Genomic DNA, 22,442 nt, shown 5'->3' with positions numbered 1-22,442 from the left:
TTTACTTCCATTTAGATGTTTGCGAGAAAAGGCAAATGTGTTTTTAGAGCAATTGCAAAGTTCCTTGGGGGAATGCGATACTTTTGTAAGAAATCGCAAATGTTCTGTGAGCAAATGCAAAATTGTTTTGGTGGAACGCAATACTATTGTGAGCGAATGTAAAGTTTCTCACTAGAATGCAATACTTATGTGTGAAAAGACAAATGTTTTGTGACCAAACGCAAAGTTTCTTGTGGGAAAGCAATACTTTTGCAAGAAAACGTAGACTTAAACGCAAAGTTTCTCAGGGGGGACGCAATATTTTGCAAGAAAATGCAAAAGCATTGAAATAAAATTCTTTTTTTTTTCATCACTGTGTGCCTTTAGGGGCACCGTATAGGTCAAATATTATCAGTATTGTAAACGTCACATGTTGAGGAAAGTCATCTTGAATATATATGTATACTGTATGTGATTTGTGGAGCTTGCCGATTGAAGCTACAAAATATGTGCACCACAAAATGTTAAAGTGTACAGTGTTTAAACTGTTTAAAGCGACAGTGTAAGGAAATATAATATCTTATGTTCATAATTTAGAGGTATATAATCAGGCCTATAAGGCAAGGTATTTATTACGCTACATTGAAAACATAATCAAAGTTTCATAATAAATGCATGACGCCCCTGAAGGTACAAGTAATGAGAGTAAATAGGCTTAATTTTGATTTCATGTTGACTTGTATAAAGCTTTGATGCAACAGCACCCATATCTGACATTGCAGATATCCTCCATTATTCTGACATCAATGCATCTTCTATAAACCTTTGACAGCTATTTTCAACATTATTTCAAACCCCTCAGCAAAAGTAACTGACTTGACGTCAAAGGCGAGCAGCCTGACTAAGATGAATTATCCCTCCTGCGATATTATAGATTGTTTAAATAGCCTCCTAAAAACAAAACTGATCCACTATTATCAATGTCACTCACTGGTGAGATAACATACAGCAGCTCTCCATCGAAGGGGAAAAACCGCTATTGATTACAAGACATCTTTTTAATAAACACGTATCTCCTTATGGATTTCAGACAGGCCCGGCTGGTAATGGCATTCACGACCTATAAACTGTGCCGAAGATAAATGAACAGCCTCAAGGGGTTGTTGCCGTGATGTGTGCGAGGAGTTTGCCGCAAACTTCAGAGTGGGCGGCTGGCAACAACTAGCTCTTATGACAATCGGAGTGATCTAACGGTATCAATCGGCAAACTCGGGCGTGCAGCCAACCAGGAGTGTTTTTCAATGTAAGAAGCGTTTGAAGAAGGTGAGCCTGGAAAAGACAGTAAGGTAGGAGTGATGTAGCTCAAGGGAGGGAATGCTCAGTTAACGGATGACAGCACAAGGACCCAATCTTAAAGTCGAGGAAAAATGACCTTCGCGGGACAGCAAGCAAGCTGTTGTTGCTTATTCTGTGTGGATTTTTCATGTACAGAAGTTGCAGCTTGTTCACAAGTTTTATAAAATGTGAAGAGATTGGAACAAAATTGACAGATGACAAAAGTTGTTTTTCCAGAAGCAGCCGTATGAACTTTTTTCTTCAAAGTGTACAGCCTTTGCAAACATTTGAGCACTCAGAGAACTCAAAACAAAAAAAGTAAAAAAAGATAAAACTGTAGCATAAGAAAACTATACAAATGAAAGAATGTCTGATTCAGAGTCTTTGCCCGATGTTTCTGGCATCCAGTCATCTTCTGTCCTCACTGAAAGAAAAATCCTTCATGATGCAATGTAACAAAATCACAGCCAACTTATTTGATGTTTAATACACATGTGGAGTGGGGTTTTGAACCAATGAGGTTTAGCAGTGGGTGTGGCCACTCCTTGACAGAAATAGGTTTTGTCTGGATAACCTAAAACAAATAAATACAAAAAAACAACAAAAAACTACATAACAAATCTTGTTCTGCACTAGTAGGTATGTATAGTTTGCATATTATGCAGATTTTCTGTATGCTTCCGACATTTCACAAAATGTACAGTATATAACAAAGCACACTGCACTGATCTCACAATACATTGTGATTGACTGAAGGAACACATGACACTGAAGACTAAGGGAAATGATGCTGAAAATTCAGCTTTGCATTAATAAAATAATAAAATAAAATCATAATAGTCTTTTATTAAATTAAAATATAATATTTCACAAATATTACTGTTTTACTCCATTTTTTTATCAAAATAAATGCATAACTGACCTTTTTCAATAACATTAAAAATCTTAATAATTTCACAGTTTTGAACTGTAGTGTGTGTTTGTGTATATATCACTTTTTTTTTGAAAACCATTTTCCAAATATTTGTGATGAATATTTGCTTGCAAAAATTAATTTATGCCTAAACTTAAAGGTCAAATTATGTGGTGTTTTAATAGACTTGAGGGCCTACTATGATATCTTTACTCCATTTACTTTCTTTTTTTCTGCATGTATTTGCATGTTGCACTATTTTTAAATATGTATAATAGTTCAACAAAACTGCTTCACTTTTTGTTTTTATTTTCTATGCAATAAAATATTTTACCAAACTCTTGTTTTTTTCTTTTAATAGGGCTCTTTGTCTTCAGATAATATATCAGTCATTGTATGCATGTTCCATTTGATGTGGATAAAAAAAAATTGCCATTGATCGATTTATGGTCCAAAGGAGCGACAAAACAGCAATGCTTGTCTAAACCAAACGGCACACACCAGTATTTACATGAGCCCACTGGACAGCACTGAAAGAATTTATTTTGCGAACCAGTGAAAGCACAGTGTAGATCAATTTGGGCAGCGCAGCATTGCATGCTCTGACTGGGTATTAATGTAAACACAGTCTGTTACGGCTATGTAAGTGAACATAAACAGATGGGGGGGAAATAATGTCAGAATGTGGGATCTGTGCATTAGACCTTGCAGTGTAAATGCAGCCAACGTGAAGGGGTCAATTTTCTGTGAACTTCCTTTCCAGTGTTACGACAACAAAAGCACAGTGAACCCAAATTTAGTTGCCTTTATGATTCATGATTTCACCGCCGCATGTTGAAGAGCTCATCCATCCCCGGCATCTGCTCTGAACGATCGCAACCCCTCGTTCCCTATGACAACAGACACCTGAACAGATGGATGGCGCCACAGACAGACTGGGCCCACTCTTACCAAGTTCTTAAGTACACTGAGAATCACTGACAGAGAGAATGATGGAGCACCTGGCGTGGGAGAGAGACCTTCTGTTATGCCACTGTAAATTGGCTTGACAAGAAAAACGTTTCGCCTCTCAATGTCAGCCATTCGCACGCCGGCGTAAACGGAACTGCGGCCCGGCAGGTGCGATGCAGGAAAACTGATCCGCTGAACACATTTCCCTCATTAAGCAAGCTGCCCCGAGGCCGTCAATTACACTTTCCGTTTTAACGGCTGCAGAAAGCCAAGCTGGAAATTGCTAGTATGTACTGGAGAAAGTTCCTGCTAGTAATGAATAAAGGAACATTTAACTGGATTTTATGTTCTCAGAAGAAATGCTTGTCTGTGCAAAACTTGTCATCTTGATTCTGGGCTAATCTATGTGGTTGCTAAGGTGTTGATAAATGATTTCTAGGGTGTTTTGTGCAGTTGTCTGGGAGTTGTTAGACAGTTGTTAAGTTGTAGGTGGTAGCTAGGTCATTTCTAGGCTGTTAGGCACGGCATGTATTTTTTAGAGTGTTTTAAGGTGGTATTAGATGGTTGCTAAGGGTGTTTTGTGGTTGTTAGTATGGTTTCTAGGGTGTTTGCAGGCAGCTGATACAGTGTTCTATTGAGTTGTATTGGATGGCTATTAGTGTTCGTAAAAAGTTGCTAGGATATTCTGGTACTGTAGTTGTTTGGATGTTCTTGGTTGTTGCTAAGGTGTTTATATATGATTTCTAAGGTGTTTTTGGTAATTGCCTGGCAGTTTTTTGACAGTTGCTATGTTGTAGGAGGTAGCTATGTCATTTCTAGGCTGTTTTTAGATGGTATTAGATGGTTGCTAGGGTGTTCTGTGGTTGCTACAGTGGTTTCTAGGGTGTTTGCAGGCAGTTGATACAGTGTTTGCTGTACTGGATGGCTTCTAGGATGGCTTCTAGTGTTCTTAGATGGTTGCTAGGATAGTTTGGTAGTACTGTAGTTGTTTGGATGTTCTGGGTTGTTGCTAAGGTGTTGTTATATGGGGTGTTTTGGTAGTTGCCTGGGAGTTGTTGACAGTTGCTAGTGTGTAGGGGATTGCAAGGTCATTTCTAGGTTGTTAAATTAAAGTATAAGCAAGGTGGTTTATATTGAAATGGTGGATAAGATGTTCTAAGGCTTTAGAGTAGGTGGTTGCTAGGGTGGTTTCTAGAGTGTTGCTAGCCAGTTGTTACGGTGTTGTAGGTGGTTGCTATGATGTACTGGATTGTTTCTTAGATGGTTGCTAGAATATTCTGGTACTGTATTTGCTAGGGTGTTCTGAGTTGTTGTTAGAGTGTTTCTAGGTATTTGCTAGAGTGTTCTGTGTGCTTTCTAAGTTGTTAATATATGGTTTCTAGGGTGTTTTAGACAGTTGCTGGGTGTTTTAGCTGTTGTATGTGGTTGCTAGGTCATGTTATTATAGGCTATAATATAGGCTAGGTTGTTATAGGCTATATGGTTTATATTGTGAATTTAGGTGGTGGCTAAGATGTTGTCAGACGGTTGCTTGTGTGTTCAGAGATTGGTGGGACAGTATTAAGTGTGTTGCTAGGAAGTTGATACAGTGCTAGGATGCACTGGATGGTTGCTAGTGTTCTTAGATGGCTGCTAGGATTTTCTGGAAATGTAGTTGCTAGGGTGTTTCAAGGCATTTGCTAGAGTGTTCTAAATCAGTGCTAAGGTGTTGATATATGGTGTCTAGGAAGTTTTGCTTTGAGAGTGGTTGTGGTTAAAAGTGGTTACTAGGTTATTTCTAGGTTGTTATAGGGGATTTATACTGTGGCTTTAAGTGGTGGCTAAGATGTTTTAAGGTATTGTTACAGTAGATGGTTGCTAGGGTGTCCTGCGGTTGTTAAGGTGGTTTCTAGGGTGTTGCTAGGCAGTTGTTACAGTGTTCTGGGTGGTTGTTAGGACATTACTAGGTGGTTGCTTTGATGTACTGGATGGTTGCTAGTGTTCTTAGACAGTTGCTATGATATTCTGGTACTTTTAGGTAGTGGCTAAGATGTTGTATGGTGTTGTTAGGTGGTTGCTAAGATGTTCAGTGGTTGTAATGTACTGGATGTTATCTGTGGTTGCTAGAGCATTGCTAGAATGTCCTGGATGGTTGCTAGTGTTCTAAGAAAGTTGTTAAAATAATCTGGTACTGAAGTTGCTAGAGTCTTATGAGTAATTGCTAGAGTGTTTCTAGGTATTTTCTAGCGTGTTCTGAGTGGTTACTAAGGTGATTATATATGATACCTAGGGTGTTTTGTACAGTTACCTGGGAAGTGTTAGACAGTTAGTAAGTTGAAAGTGGTTGCTAGGTCATTTCTAGGTTGTTATAGGCGAGGTGATTTATAGTGTGGCTTTAAGTGGTGGCTAAGATGTTTTAAGGTGTTGTTTTAGTGGATGGCTGCTAAGGTGTTCTGTGGTTGTTAGGGTGGTTTCTATGGTGTTGCTAGGCAGTTGTTACAGTGTTCTAGGTGGTTGCTGTGATGTACTGGATTGTTGGTAGTGTTCCTAGATGTTTGCTAGGATATTCTGGTACTTTAGGTGGTGGCTACGATGTTGTACGGTTTTGTTAGGCGGTTAGTAGGGTGTTCAGTGGTTTTAAAGGTGATATCAAGTGTGTTGCTAGGCAGTTGATACGGTGTTCTATGTGGTTGTTATGGAAGTGCTAGAAAATACTGATTGGTTGTTAAAGGGATAGTTCACCCAAAAATGAAAATTTGAGGTTTATCCGCTTACCCCCAGGGCATCCAAGATGTAGGTGACTTTGTTTCTTCAGTAGAACACAAACGAAGATTTTTAACTCAAACCGTTGCAGTCTGTCAGTCTTATAATGTAAGTGGATGGGAATCACGGCTTTGAGAGTAAAAAAAAACATACACAAACAAAACCAAATTAAACCCTGCGGCTCGTGATGATCCATTGATGTGTAAAGACACGAAACGATCGGTCTGTGCAAGAAACTGAACAGTATTTATATAGTTTTTTTTACCTCTGATGCACTGCAATGTCTGCACTGTCCTGAGAGATAGGTGGCGGTAATGCACTTATAAGTCTGCGATCCGCCGTAAAGCAAGAAGAAAAAGAAGACGTGTCACGCGCCGGCTGTCGAGGACGCGCTCAGGATGCGCTCAGGACAGTTCAGACATTGCAGTGTATCAGAGGTTTTATCAATTTATGGCTTACATACATTTCTACATATGCCATGTCATGCCATAGCATCATTAAACTAGCATCTAACAATGGACAAAAGTGTTTTTTTTTCTTTCTCTAACCTATGGTTCTGTAACCATAAAGGTTGCTGTGTAATTTTCCCCCTGACTAAGCATTTGAAGAATTTAGGCGAAGCATTTAAATAATCCTGTGAATGCACTTAAAGAATGCAGAAACTAATCGTTAATTGAATCGAATTTAATTGTGAATCGAATCGAATCGTTCTGAAATAGTTCTTGAATCGAATCGAAAACCTATGAATCGTGAATCGAATCGATTCGCTGTCTACCCAAAGATTCACAGCCCTAGTCCTAAGACATTTTAGGCTGTTGCTAGGCTGTTCAGTGGTTGTTAGGGTAGTTTCAGGCAGTGTTATCTGGGAGTGTTTCTAGGCAGTGTTATCTGGGAGTTATTAGACGGTTGCTAATGTAAGTTGTAGGTTGATGCGAGGCTGTGTCTCGGTTGTTATAAGTGTTGTTTATAGGGTGTTTTTAGGTGGTGGCTAAGATGTTTAGGTATTGTTAGAGTGGTTTCTAATATGCTGCTAGGCAGCTGATGCAGTGTTTACGGTGGCTTGCTAGGGAAAATCTAGGCTATAGTGAATAGTTTCTAGGGTATTCCGGTACTATGGTTGCTAGGGTGTTCTGGGTTGTTTCGAGAGTGTTTCTGGGATGTTCTGAGTAGTTGCTAATATGTTGACACATGGTTTCTGGTGTTTTGAGTAGTTACATGGTAGTTGTTAGAGAGTTTGGGTGTGACTATGCAATTTCTAGAGTATGTTTGGTTGTTTATGAATTATGTATGGTTGCTAAAGCATCGCCAGAGTGTCTTCAATTCAACAATTTTTTTTCACTTGTTGAAATCTTTTCCAGCAGTTTCCAAGGACATAAAAAAAAAAAACACTTTTCAATTTTATGGAAGCTTGTTTTCAATGTTTCCTTTGCCAAATTCATTTAGCCAAAAAGGAAGAACTTTATTAAACTTTTTTTTAAAGCACACAAGATTACAACTTATCATTTCAAACTTTTCTGAAAAATCATTTTGGCTCTCAACTAAGCAATTACCAGCTCACATGATTTGGCCTTTAGTGCCCTGAACAAAAACTTGGGAGCCAATTTTTACTTCTAACTTGAATGAAAAGACCAAAAAGTGTGTCAAAAGGAAGTTAGTTCAAATTTTAAACTCTTTGCACTAAAACAGATGAGTCATCTTACAGCTCCATCTGTTTCTCACAGTTTTATGTTCTCATTATCTGACAGCTGGACACAGAAGGTGGCCAACAGGTCACACTCTTTTAGTTCTCCATCCCTCCATCACCTTCAGTTTTTTTCATCTTATAATGTTCCTCTCCGAGCTTCCTTAACTGCTCTGCAGCCTGCGAAAATGAGTAACGGGGAGAAAAAGACAGAAAAGAAACAGAGAAGATTCTGAATGAGTGAACAATTAACACATACATTACAGCATGTCTCTTCTGCTAACCAAGGCTGCATTTAGTTTATCAAAAATAAAGCCAAAATAGCAATATTGTGAAATATCATTACAATGTACAATCTATCTATTCTTTGATGAATAGAAATGTCAAAAGAACAAAATTTATTTGAAATATAATTGTCTTTGTTACAATATAAATGTATTTAATGTCACTTTTGATCACTTAAATACATTCCTACTGAATAAAAGTAATATTTTTGTCAATCAATCAATCAATCAATCAATCAATCAATCTTACTGATTCCAATCCTAAACAGTAATGCAGTTTCAAATATAAAATGAAAAGAAAGTAATTAAAAATATTATTTTTTAAAGTACTGAATTCATTGAATGATCCTAAAATGCATTAAATATAAACTTTTTTTATTTTGTAAATAACATTTACTAAAATCTATAATATCTAGATTCCATTGTGACAAAATGGCCCAAAAACAATGTCAACATGTTTAATGAGCTGTAGGCAATAACGGTTGCATAAAAGGTGACAGCTTTTTGTAGATCTTCAGATACAGTATGTGCCTACACAGAAACTTCAAAGACTTTGTATAATAAACCTGTGCTGAGAAATATTTCCTGGAGTAAAAAGTGTGACAACTAGCTCCAGTCTTCCTTACACAGTTCTCCAGAAGCGCTTGGACCAAATAAACATCCACACAATTTGCTGGGATAGAGACATAAATTTGAAAAATAAAGCTGTAGCAAAAAGGCAGATTGCTGTGAAAGCACATTATGAAAAACACACAGTGTGACCCAGACCCTCCAGCGACGGCAGACTCTGCATTCATGTCTAGCGCTCACAGCAGAGGAGCCACCAGTCGCCCACTCTCTCCTGAGATAAGTCCCTGCAGGGGTGTGATTAAACGTCCTAGCGGCTGTGTCACTTCCTGATCCAATCTCTCAGCCACAACACTCTTTAATTCCTCCTCAACCGCCGCTGCGGCACGGGCTGATGGAGGCTGCTGCCGCCGTTGAGTGAGAGGTCAGTCTCATAAACACTGGCAGCTGGGCTCACCATGGGAGTGCCGCATACATAAAGCCATAATAAATGTTACAGCACATTAAATCACCCCAGAGGTTCAGCACGATATTCCAAACGAAAACCGTTCAGTCATGACGTTTGAGTGCCGGAGATAAAAAAGCGCCCATTGCATTACCCTTAGCGTCCCTGCTAAGAGTCAGTAATGCTTGGCAATAACCGGTATATGAATATGTGCTTGTGCATGCTAGGAACCAGTTGGAATTATGGCCATATAGTGAGTGGTGGCATACATGAGTGGGTTTTGACAGCAGTGGTGAAATCTGTCCTAATGAGACTATATGACTGAACCAAAAAATAGAATACTGCCATCATTAAATTACCGCTCCAAGCTCATATGACGTGTTTTCTTTCATTAAACACAAAAGTAGATGACTGACCCCGCATACAGAGGAAGAGAAAATAAATCGCCATAATGGTAGTACATATGATAAAAATGTTGTCATTGTTAACTAAAACTATTAAGGATAATTATTTAAAATAAAGCTGAAATAAATCTAAATATAAATATTAGAAGAAAAATAAATAAATAAAAATTAGAACTGTTGCTTTGGCAATGTACTGAAATAAAACGTTTAAATTGATGTACTGAAATAGATATAAATAAACGCTAAATAGAGATATTAAAAAAGTATTAAAACTTAAACTGAAATTAAAAAGAAAACTGAAATATAAAAATAAATGTTAATTCAAAATATTAACAAATACAATGACAGTATATAAATGATACTAAAATAACACTATAAAATTCATGCACATTTTTCAGAAGTCACATAATGGCTTTGTGTAAAGAACAGATACATTTTAATGTTAAATAACGTTTTAGTGTAACACAGAGGAAAGAAAATCATACGGGTTTAGAGCAAAAATAAAAATTTGATTGATTGATTGATTGCGCTGTCATTTACAAACTGTCAAAAAGTCTGAGGATGGTTGATTGACCAGTTGACCAAAATGCTGCACATAAATTTTCATGAAAATACAAATATTTGCACCTACAAATAATTTGAAAATATAACACACTATATTTTCTATTAAGTCTGCAGGTAACAGAATATGTTTCGGTCACACTTTAGTTTGGGGTGCAATTCTCACTATTAGCTAACTATTAACTACCACTTTTGCCTCAGTAAGCTCCTAATTTGCTGCGTATTAATAGTTATTAAGATAGTTGTTAAGTTTAGGTATGGGGTAGGAATAAGGGTCTAAAATATCTCAAATATGGTCATGCAGAATAAGTCAGTAATATGTGCCTAATAATACTAAAACAACATATATGCTAGTAATATGCATGCTAATAAGCAACTAGGTTTTAGTGAGAATTGGTGCTACCAACATTTCAAAGCATATTATTTCATCAGTGGCTCAAGCTAAAATTTCTCTATGTCTGTCAGTAATAGACCACTTCCAAATCAATGTCTGACACTTCAGAAGGAAGCTACAATTTCATTGTCAAAGACACTACTGTTTCTCTGAGCAGCCGGCCAACTCAAGGAACCAGTTATATTCTTACCTCGGTTTGGATGATGGCCAAATAAAAACAGTAAGGAAAAGTTCTTCCACAACATATTTCATCATCTCATTGACTTGAATCTCTTTTTCCCAAAAATACTAATGCAGAACTTGGTGTAGCAATATCGATATAGTTTTATGAGGTAAAATATATCACAAATATCATTTGCCCCGACTACTGAATCACAATATAGCTAGGACTAATAATTGAGACAAACTGTACCTCCACTGGCTTGTAAAATGGGGTCTGGTTACTTTAGTGTGCTCAAACGCTAACTTGGCTTTGAACTCGCCACCAACTCAGCAGACAGAGGTCAGGTCGACAGATAACCAAGCCCAATTTATCGCAGTCCAAACCATTCTCACTCGTTTAGCTCGGAGAAAAACAGATGTCCTGGTTTAGGGCTGATAACGCTCACCGCCTGCTGATAAATTTTACATTCAGGTGGACAAGCTGGGGGGAAATGGGTTTGTGAGGAGTGTGAAAAGGGCTTGGATCGCTGTCGGAAGGGGGGTGTTGATTGGACCCGAGTCGATGCGACGGACAGAGTCACAGCGTGACGGATCAGCGTTGACGGCCAGTGTCCTGACAACCTCTGGATGGAAGGCCGTAATTTGATCAAGCTATCAATCAATACATCCAGATGGGCATCAATCAAGAGCGTAACGCGCTGCACCCTTCGGTGGCTGAGACGAGAAAAAGGAGACAGGAAAATAGGGTACTTGGTTTCTGCTCGGCTCCCCTTCCCTCGCTTGACAGCATCAAACCGAGCAGGGTCACCCTGGCCTGGGTGTGCCTGACAGAAACACTTAGACGGCGGAAGTAAGTCCCACATGACTGGACACATTAATGAAGCAGGTGAGGTAGGTGCGGAAGTGCTGGAAATATGAGTCATTGTGGATTAAACTAACTTCCAATGATACTGAGGACAGTAGCTCAGTACCACTGCAAGAGTCACAAACTGTTAAGCGTGACATTATAACCTGAACGCTGGCAGAAAACAACAAAAGTCACCTCACTAGCCAATTATTTTAAAATCTGACAGCAGCGGTTGTCAGGAAAGCCGCTTCTGAAGGCATTTCTAACCAGTGGTTTTGAAGAAACGGGGCAGAGTAATGTTAGGTCATGAAATCCCAGCATAAAAAAGGAGGTTATCTACAACTTGGGTATTGAACTAGGAATAATTGGGGAGCTAAGCTTAGTGGAAACTCTAAATGTAGTGGAAAGATAGATAAAAACACTCTTGAGTCAGGAGAAGAATACAGTCTAGAGGTCTGCATGGGTGTTAAACTCAAACCCAAATCCAGCCAGTAAACTAAGACCTGTCATCTGAATGATACTGTCAAATTTGATGACCAAATTGGACATCACTCAGTCGTTTTGTTTCATATCAAGTGAGTAGACCCAAATGCACATTTACAGAGAGCCAATAGCTTGCTAAAAGTTGTTAAAATTAAAAGAAAATATGTATAATAGTATGTTTTATTATTGTTATTATTATTAAAAATAAGAAAATTATCATAAATACGGTCACACTTTATTTTAAGGTCCAATTCTTGCTATTTACAAACCATTAACTACAACTTTTGCTTCAGTAAACTACTAATTTGCTGCTTATTAATAGTTAGTAAGGTAGTTGTTAAGTTTAGGTATTGTGTAGGATTAGGGATGTAGAATATGGTCATGCAGAATATGTGTTTTATAAGTACAAATAAACAGCCAATATGTTAATAATAGGCATGCTAATAAGCAACTAGTTAATAGTGAGAACTGGTCCCTATACTAAAGTGTTATCATACATACATTGTCAGATGCACATTTACAAAGAACCAACCGCTTGCTAAGAGTTACATTAAAATTTAAATTAAATATTTACTATAATAATTTAATTCTAATATTATAATATATTTTATTATTATAAATATGATAAATATTTAATTATAAATATTATAAAAAATTAGAATTGTACATATTTTGCACATTGCACTTTTTAGAGAGCCAACAGCCTGCTAAGAGTTGTTAAAATATTTATTATTGTCACACCTCATGGACCTGTTTTGTTGTGTTTCCTTCCCCCATGTGCTCTGTTTGACCTAGTTTCTGTCTCCGTTTGATTATGTCATTTGGTTCAGGTGTGTCTGGTTAATTATCCTCATTTGTGACCCTGGAGCACAAAACCAGTCATAAGTAGCACAGGTATATTTGTAGCAATAGCCAAAAATACATTGTATGGGTCAAAATTATTGATTTTTCTTTTATGCCAAAAATCATTAGGATATTATGTAAAGATCATGTTCCAAGAAAATATTTTGTAAATTTCCTACCGTAAATAGATCAAAAGTTAATTTTTGATTAGTAATATGCATTGCTAAGGACTTAATTTGGACAACTTTAAAGGCGATTTTCTCAGTATTTAGATTTTTTGCACCCTCAGATTCCAGATTTTCAAATAGTTGTATCTCAGCCAAATATTGTCCTATCCTAACAAAGCTTATTTATTCAGCTTTCAGATGACGTATAAATCTCAATTTATAAAAACGGACCCTTATGACTGGTTTTGTGGTCCAGGGTCATATTTGCTCCAATATATTAGTTATGTTCTGTTCTCTGTTTGTGGTCCGGTCTACTATGTCCCTACGTGTGTCTCCTGCCTGTTCTGTCCTGGATTTACCCTTGTGTGGATTTATTAAAGACTATTTGCATTCATCTTCTTCGTGCGTTTATCTCACCGTAGCGTCACAGAAGAGTTTTGTTTTTCATTTTTGAAAATTTTTCTTTTTGTTTTGTTGAGGGAGCACGCGGCGAGATTCACTGCTCTGGCTCGGAGGAGCCAGGATATCGAAGATTTTGCAAGGGACTTCAGCCGTTCCGCCGTCACTACCGCCTTTGACGACGAGACACTGAAGTCCCTGTTCAGGTTCGGGGCTAACTGCCACCGCCCCGACGACCTCCCAGACACCACGGGACAGAACTGGAGGGAGGCGATAGTTCGGTGTCTGGAGAGCGTCCAGCCCTGATCTAGAACGCCGCTCGACCCAGAGCCCAGCCCACCATCACCCCGCTGTGTGGAGCAATAGCCTGAGCCCACCGCTGACGGAGAGCCAGAGCCCGCCGCGACAGCGCTGAGGATCACCCCGGAGCTAGAGCCCAACACGTCAGACCAGGTGCGAGAGTTGGCTACAGTGCTTGCCACGGGGGAGAGCGTCACGGACAGCGAGAGTGCGGAGGGAAGCTCCACCCATTGCACCATGGCTGAGGGTGAGCCGAGCTCAGTGGAATATGATATGTATATATACTGTATGCAGACATGCCCACTCTTCTCTCGCCTTCGTCTGAACTCTCTGTCTGCCCTGAAATGTCTGCCCATCTCGAACTGTCTATCTCTCCTGAAATGACCACGGAGGTCGTTCCCCTGTCACTGGCACTCTCGGTGTTGGGAGTGGCCTTGTGGTGTGTGTGGGCAGCACACACCGTCTCTAATCCCCCTGAGCATCCTGAACTCCTGTCCAGCCTCCCTCTCCCACCACTTCTATACCAGTCCTCACCATCGCCTCCGCTGTCTCCTGGCAGCCCCTCTGCTCACCCTCATCCCTTGTCTCCGCCCCAGCCTCTGAGTCCTGGACTCCGCCTCGTCCCGTCGACCCAGCGGCTCCACCATGACTCCTAGCTCCCTCCTCTCCATCGAGGCCCATCAGTCCACCAGCTCCGCCGGGCTCCCTCGTCCCTCCGCGACCATCCGCCCCCTCGGGACTCCCCTCCTCCGGCTACACCTCATCCCTCCGGCTCTGTCAGGCTCCTCCATCCCTTCAGCTCCACCTTGGTCCTCTGTCGCTTCAGCTCCAACGTGGCCTTCTGGATCCCCGCTTCCGCCTCGGTCGCCGGAGCCATCTGCTTCGCCTTGGCCCACCAGATTCTCTGTCGCCCTGGCTCTTCGGCTCTGCCTCGGGCTCCACCACCACCTGCTCCGCCGCCATCAGTTGGGTCGTCAGCCCTTCCTCCACCATGGCTCCTCCCTCCATTGGCTCCACCGTGGGTCGCCATCATGGCTGTGATCTGGGTCCCTCCTGGCTCCTCCGGCTCCCTCCTGTCTTCTCCCTGGCTCCTCCATTCGTCTGGTCTGCCCTGCCCCCTTCTGTCTTATCCCTGGATCCTCCCTCTGTCATCACCAACCTGGACTCTGCTGGTCGTCCTCATCCCGGTCATCCGGCCACCTCCTGAAGCTCCTCCTGCCTGCCTTCCTGCCGGCCCTTTGCCATCAATATAATCTTCTAATAATTTAATTTATATTAATTCAATTATTATTGTTGTTGTTCTAATTCATTTATTTGCTCTATTTATTAGATTATTTGGTCACACTTTATTTCAAGGTCCAATTCTCAACATAACAATTCATTATCGTTGACTTTTGCCTCAATAAACTCCTAATTTGCGGCTTATTAATAGTTAGTAAGATAATTGTTAAGTTTAGGTATTGAGTAGGATTATGGATGTAGAATATGATCATGCAGAATAAGATTTTATTTTATTTTGTTTTATTCTATTTTTAAATTCTCACCAAGGCTTGAATTTATTTGATGGAAAATACAGCAAAAAGAAAAATGTCACACCTCATGGACCTGTTTTGTTGTGTTTTCTCCCCCCATGTGCTCTGTTTGACCTAGTTTCTGTCTCCGTTTGATTATGTCATTTGGTTCAGGTGTGTCTCGTTAATTATTCTCATTTGCTCCACTATATTAGTTGTGTTCTGTTCTCTGTTTGGTTTAGGTATTGAGTAGGATTATGGATGTAGAATATGATCATGCAGAATATGTGCTTTATAAGTAATAAACAGCCAATATGTTAGTAATAGCCATGCTAATAAGCAACTAGTTAATAGTGTGAACTGGTCCCTATACTAATGTGTTACCGATTATTTTTGTGTTTGGGGGTGTGATAGAATCAGTTTTATTAAAACTAGCTAAAACCAATACCAAAGACTAAAAGAAGTTTTTGTAAAATCAGTGTCGTTTTTTTGTACATGTTTAAAAGAAAGCATACCTGTTCAGGTGTAAGATCCCTCTGTTCATTAGCTAGCATCTCATATCCAACCATGAACTTGCGGATGGTTGCGGATCGCAGTAGAGGAGGATAGTAGTGAGCATGAAGCTGCCAGTGGCTCATGTCTTCCTGTAGATGACTTCCTGTCGGGGCCCCTGGAGAGCAAACCACAACTGTGAGCACACATACTGTACTACAGTCGGACGATATCAACAGAATAACCATTTCTAGATTTAATTTAATTTAATACTTTAAAGAACATATTCCCAACCCAATTGTCATCCATAATGTGACATATTTCCAAATGGAACTGGATATTAAATGATAAAATAAAAAAGTCGAGTGGGATTTTATCCATGATGAATGGATCGGATGGTGAAAAAACGTTGTTACACACCTGAATGAAACCAGTTGTCATATATGAAGTCATATATGAACTTCTACCTTCAGGGAAATAAGCTAACTCACACAATATATAGAGATAAAAGTTCAAGTCAACCTTAAAAGCATCAATCCTATAACTATATAATTATATACTATTATTGCTGTAACCCTGTCATTAATGTTACTATTCACCCAAAAGTTCACACACAAATGAAAAATCATACTCATGTTCTCATGTTATTCCAAACAAAACTAGCTAAATAAATAAATACAGGGGGAAAAAATAGGAAAGGAAGGAAGGAAAGGAAAGGAAAGGACGTGATGTGTGGCCAAGTATGGTCTCCCATACTTGGAATTTGTGCTCTGCATTTAACCCATCCAAGTGAACAAACACACACACACACACACACACCGTGAACACACACCCGGAGCAGTGGGCAGCCAATGCTGCGGCGCCCGGGAAGCAGTTGGGGGTGCGGTGCCTTGCTCAAGGGTCTCAGCTCAGTCGTGGTATTGAAGGTGGAGAGCGCTGGTTATACACTCCCCCCACCTACAATCCCTGCCGGACCTGAGACTCGAACCCACAACCTTCAGGTTACAAGTCCAACTCTCTAGCCATTAGGCCACGACTGCCCCAGTCGTGATATATAATAGATACATAAATCTATTATGATACATAATCATACATAATAGATACAAAATGGATACATAAATGTAAAAAAAAATGTCTATATGTTTTTGCCCATAATATGAAAGTAATTGGGGCTAAAAAATAACAGTACAACTGACTTTCATTGTATGCAGAAAAACTGTTGAGATTTTTGATAAACTATTCAAAATTGCCTAAATTACTGCTTAAACCAGAAAAGATTTTCTACAATAACAGCCTAAAACAATGGCTAAATAGCTGCCATTTCAGAGTTGGACCGAGCTTACAAAGACAAACATTCGTTTTCTGAAATAACGCTTTATGGCGAATCGTGCAAAATAAGACCAAGAACACTTATTAAGAAAGTAACAGGGTCAAGTTTAATTTCACACTGACCACAAGAATGATGTCAAGACCTCTATTGACTAATCTTTGCAAAGAAATGAAAGTTCAGTCAATCCCATTAAGACGTTCAGACGCAGCATGCGACGGCTCATTAAGTTTACTACGTGTTTCATTTTCAGCAACAGATCAGATAGAGCAAAAAATGCTTGCTGTCCCAATGGAGGACATTCTCAAAACCCTTCAAAAAAGTCAAAAATGACTGGTTGCACGATTTGGTCTGATCAAACTGACTTGGCATCCATCTGTCTTATAAGTGTCTGCGGCTACATCAAAGCTGAATACGCTGAACAGAGCAAACCGCAGCACTGGGCCTCAGCTAAAACCGTAATTAAAAACCCAGCCAGCGTACAGTAAGGCCTGCGAACGTTCGGATGCCAGTGGCATGCGAGACATCTCTCGTAAGGTTTCACGGTGCATATTAAGTTATAAAATGGCTGTGAGAACCAGCGGTTTGGCCGTCCGCCCAATCCCAGATCCCCCGCTCTTATCCCCATGTAATGAATGAAAAGCGTATCATGCAAGTTAAATCAGATTCATCCTGACTGCTCCAATGAAACGGCTGTTAATTTCCTTTGCTGGCATTTTCTCCACTGCCTCATGCTGGTTGGATGTTACTGGGATTGGATCGGGTCTCTCTTCCCAGCACTCACATGCTCACACGTCTCTTTCTGGCCCGTCTTGGGTTTCTCCTCCATTTTGTTGACTTTGCTGGCTTACATTTGGCTCTGGGCTCTCAGGGGTTAGTTACTTCAATGCAGTGCAAAATATGTAGAGATCGCTGGCTTCAGGCCATTTTCGTCCCACGCCAGTGAAAATAATGTAAGGCTCGGATTCTCCAATACTGTACTTATTGTAAACGGCCTGAACGTGTAGAAACACTTGGCACAATGGCCAACAATATCAAGTTTGGTGATCTGAGCTCAATAAGACATTCCACTTCTATTTAACAATTACAGTGATGTCATCTTTCCTCATAACATTGTGAATGTTGCATGGAATCTGGGTCATTCGTATGCCTTGCTTTGAACAAGACCTTCCTGTAAAATCATTAAGATTCATGAATATTGCTGAATATTAATGAAACAGCCAACTAACGGCTATGCACTCAGGAACCCAAGTCTAATCAAATATCAATAAAAATCAATTAAAACATACTGCAAATTAGTGCATGGAGTGGCAAACTGATCACATTAGTAGTATTACTAATAAAAAGTAATAATATATATATATATATATGTGCTACTGAACATTAACATTATCACTATTGTCCACAAAAAATATGCAGTTTACTTAATTGGCCCTGCTAATGGGGCATGTTGTCACACTATATGGGGTAAGGGGGTAACACACAAAATATCAGCAAAAAATATATGTATTGTATATGTTATTTTATTGTCTTAATGACTTTTGGTCTCTACACAGTACCTAATTTATGTATCATAGTATACAGAATATATAGAATAACATACATGGCAACCTCAACTGACGTTTATGAAAAATATCCTCGTCCTCGGAACAGTACAAACTTTTGGTTAAAAAAATATATATATATGACACCTGCCTGAATATATCCCAGTATAGCTTTATTGTGTTTACAGCTATTAAAAATATATATGATGATATTGACATTTTTGTTCGGAGGTGGAAAGCCTCACAAAAATGTCCTTATCTGAACTCAGAGTCTGAAACAAACATACAAAACCACTGTGAAATTGAACTTTTGACTCAAAATATTAAAGTTACTGATTTATAGATTCTTCTAGCAGCTTCCCCATGTGAAAACTAGGCCTGATTTTTTTTTTTTTTTTTTTCTACAAATTGAAAGAAAAACACACACACAAAAAAACTTCCTTCTCATAACCACCAATTAAAATCAAGGCTGAAGCACTACTAATTCGGGTTGCCTCATTAGTGGTGACAATAGTGCATCAAAACAGAGCAGACTCTGCTCTCTTCTTGCTAATATTAAAAGCAAAGCAGACCAGACGTTTGCCCTTAATAAAAATAAGAGCAGTAAATACAATGAATCTCAACCAGAATTCAAAGGCTTCAAAAGGATTTTTAGGAAATAACAACTTAAAATTTCATGTGGTTTCTCACACTATCATATGGCTTTAAAAGTCATATACAATAAATATATACACTACCTTTTGGAGCTGGACAGCCCCGGCACTCATTTATTAAACTAAATAACTAATTTCATGCCCCACAGGGAAAAAATAAAAAAAATCAGGTTTTGAACGACATGAGGGTGAGTAAACGATTAGTATGCTTGCAGATCTTGGATTTAGTCCATCGTCAATTGACTAGCCTATTTTTGCTTTAACTGAAATATGTTCTTTCTGTGATGAATAGGATTAGCTGAATAATAAGGCAAGCTGAATTCAAGGTATGCTTTTAGAGCTTTTATTCAATTAAAGTTTTCACATTTCCTATCCACAAAGGTATGAGCTATGTTTACTTGTTTGAAAAGGCTGAAGCTATCTAATAATTCCTAATTTGCACCGGTGTGCAGAAATGGCCATAAAACAAACAATATATGAGAGTAAAAGCAAGATTTCAGTGCTGAGAAGTTCCACTAGTTAGGGTGACTGGCTGGTAATTTTCTCTTTGCAGTCTGAATAATGTGCCATAACTGTTTATCCTGTTTCTCCACCTAAATGTATGAATCCATAAAAGAGGCCTCGAACATCCTGATTCAATTATTCAATGTGAAATGCATTTCATTTCTTGCTGAAAAAGAGGAGTTGTTTATTATATCAAGTGTGAATGATGAATAAATTGCGGATAGCTGTGGTCTCCAACAGCCTTGAATGATGAAGCTAAAACCTGTTCAACATGCTAGACATGTCTGAACAGACTGAAAGCCACCTGGTCAGACGCTCTTGCTGATCTCGCAGACTTTGTTCTTTTTACAGCCTTCAATTGACGCCTTCAATCGATATACTGTATGTTTATCTGCTGTAACAGAGGATAATTATGAAATGAATACCAACGTCTCTTTTGGAGTCAACATTCTTTTAGAAATTATTCCTACTTAAAAAAAAAAAAAAAAAAACTGTGGATATGCAATAAAATAAAATAAAAATACCTCCACACATGCAAATAAATTGAGCTACCTCTTAAAACCTAGGAAACTGCCTATTTAGGCAGCATTTTAAGGCAACATATCTAGAAATAAAGTTGGTCTTTTACAAAAGTTAGACAATAAAAGACAAAAAAAAAAAAAACGGATTAAAGACATTACAAAACTGATTAAAAAAGCTAATAAACATGACAAACACAACAAAATTAGTGTAACTTTAAAACTGAAATGACAGAAAATACCGGAATTAAATCTAAATATTAATATACTAATGTGAAAATAATACTAATACAATAAAATAATACTATCACTTATAATAAAATAACTGTATTTTAGGTATCCTTCAAGCAGAATGCAATCCCAAAATGCATTGCAACAGACTCGATGAAGCAAGCTAATTATAAACATACTTACAGTATAAGTGATTCAACACATAAAAATAATGATAAAAAGTATTAGTATTGTAGTGTTTAGGCCATCTTCAAGTATTCTTGATGGATGTCAATCAAAAACTAATATAAATGTGCCAAAAACATATCCGAATGAAGAAAAGATTTGAAAAGTAAATAATAAAAATAATAAATCAGTAAATAATGACAAGATGTAAATTTTTAGGTGAACTATCACTTTAAGGCCTGTTCACACTAAAGGTGTGGCCACGTTTACCACTGTTCGGCAACTTTTTGCAGGCAAAATCATCTAATTATGTCTTTTCAGACTAAAACAAACATTTCACATGCCATTTTTTCTCCATCACATTGGGAATAAAGTAGCGCAACCAATAATATCCATGATTTTAGTCACATGACTAGAGCTATTACAAACAGTGCTGGGTAGATTACTTGCAAACTGTAGTCCGTTACTGATTAATAATAATAATAATTGCTATTGTGTGAATTATAAGTAATCATGTAATCAATAAAAAGTAACTGTAATCTGATTACCAGCATTTTAAACTGTAATATCATCTCATTACAAGTACTTGATTTTTGGAATCTGATTACGTAATCCAGATTACATGTAATCCGTTACTACCCAGCACTGATTACAAACTAGTGGAGCTCACAAACTGTTTTTCAGAGAACAGCTCATCTAGGCAACACACTTGTTTTATTAAGCAGATTTTACCTATATTTACAAAAGTAAAGCTTATAAACCAAAGAAAGTCAGAATCAGAGGGTGACATCAGCGAGAGCGGCTCATTAACGGTGAAGTCGCCATGCTGCTAACTCACAACAGAGCTGCGCACTAATTAGCCCGCTAACGCTACCTCCCCGGCTCATCAGAACGCCTTTGTGCCTTCAGTGACAAAAAAAACAACCTAATATTTTCTTTCCCCAAACTAATGAGCTCCATTGGAAACGGAATAACAAGCTTTTCACGGGATGCCATGTGTAATAGCGTCCGTTATTATATGTGACTTTCCCCTCTTCCGAACAATAAATGAAAGTCGAGGTCTCCTAAAACTAAAACACTTGAAAGTGATGCTTGACTATTGCGGCTGCAGAACAGGATCTTATTTCCTGCATTGGCTTTTGGAGTGAAATATGAGCTGGACAGGTTGCACACATCACTCCCTGTTATTTTCTGACTGGGTTTTCTATTACGGAGAGGAGAGAAACATATTATACTCTCAGCTCTCTTCATGAGTTATCAGTATCTAAGGAGACTCTCACTCACTGTAGGACAGGGGTGTCCAAACTACGGCCCGCGGGCCAAATGCGGCCCGTGGATGAATGTTAAGCGGCCCGCAGCTGTCTTAATAGTCTATATTATATATGGCCCGCCAAGCATAATTTACAAAATAGGCCTATGCAGTTTCAAAATGTCAACACAAGATGGCAGCACTAAATTTTAGACCAGATGTAGCAGTAAAACGCGAGTGATATCAATTTGATAACTCGTATGCGCTCTCATTTCTTTAGCGCACGCGAATTCCTAAACGCGTCAAAAGCGGAAGAGCGCGACTCGTTTGAACCGCGCTGCACGGACCGTTTTTAGCTCTGCCTAAAGGCTGATTTATAATTCTGCGTCGGACCTACGCCGTAGCCTTTACGCCGTAGGCTATGCATCAGTTTTCATTTATACTTCTGCGTCGTTGTCCGCGTCAACGTGCAGTACACATGCAAACCGCTAGTTAGCAGTGTCCAAGGGCATGTTGCTGGTGTAACCCGCAGTACCACGGCAAAAGCCAAAGAAGCAGCAGCTCGTCGGAGAAGCATTATAGCCGTGACGGCGGCAAATAAATATCAAATCATTAAATCATTATTTAAAACTACAAAAAGGAGACAACAATGAAACAGGAGATGATGGCATTCTTTCAATCTGCACAAGGACTTGTACCACGGCAGATCAACATTGTTTGTTGCGGACAACTACTGATGTATAATGCTATGTAGTATAATAAATGATAAGACACTTGTTCTTTGCTTTGTT

General features: G+C 38.9%; 1 protein-coding gene across 1 annotated transcript in view; it reads right to left on the bottom strand.

Moving 5' to 3' along the window:
• Positions 1 to 7,405: 7,405 nt before the first annotated feature.
• LOC107667272 (galactose-1-phosphate uridylyltransferase-like) overlaps positions 7,406 to 22,442 on the bottom strand; it is a 122,684-nt gene continuing 107,647 nt past the window's right edge. The window contains exons 10-11 of the mRNA XM_016458902.1: positions 15,484 to 15,638; positions 7,406 to 7,781 (exon numbers count right to left, since the gene is read on the bottom strand). Of these exons, the coding sequence (XP_016314388.1) occupies positions 7,701 to 7,781; positions 15,484 to 15,638 (236 nt within the window). The 3' untranslated portion in view covers positions 7,406 to 7,700. The remainder of the gene's footprint in view (positions 7,782 to 15,483; positions 15,639 to 22,442) is intronic.

The sequence above is a fragment of the Sinocyclocheilus anshuiensis genome, unplaced genomic scaffold (assembly GCF_001515605.1).
Source record: "Sinocyclocheilus anshuiensis isolate Anshui unplaced genomic scaffold, SAMN03320099.WGS_v1.1 scaffold952, whole genome shotgun sequence".
Classification (NCBI taxonomy): Eukaryota; Metazoa; Chordata; class Actinopteri; order Cypriniformes; family Cyprinidae; genus Sinocyclocheilus; species Sinocyclocheilus anshuiensis.
The sequence above is the reverse complement of the archived record's forward strand: the minus strand, read 5'-3'. Positions and strand labels throughout refer to the sequence as shown.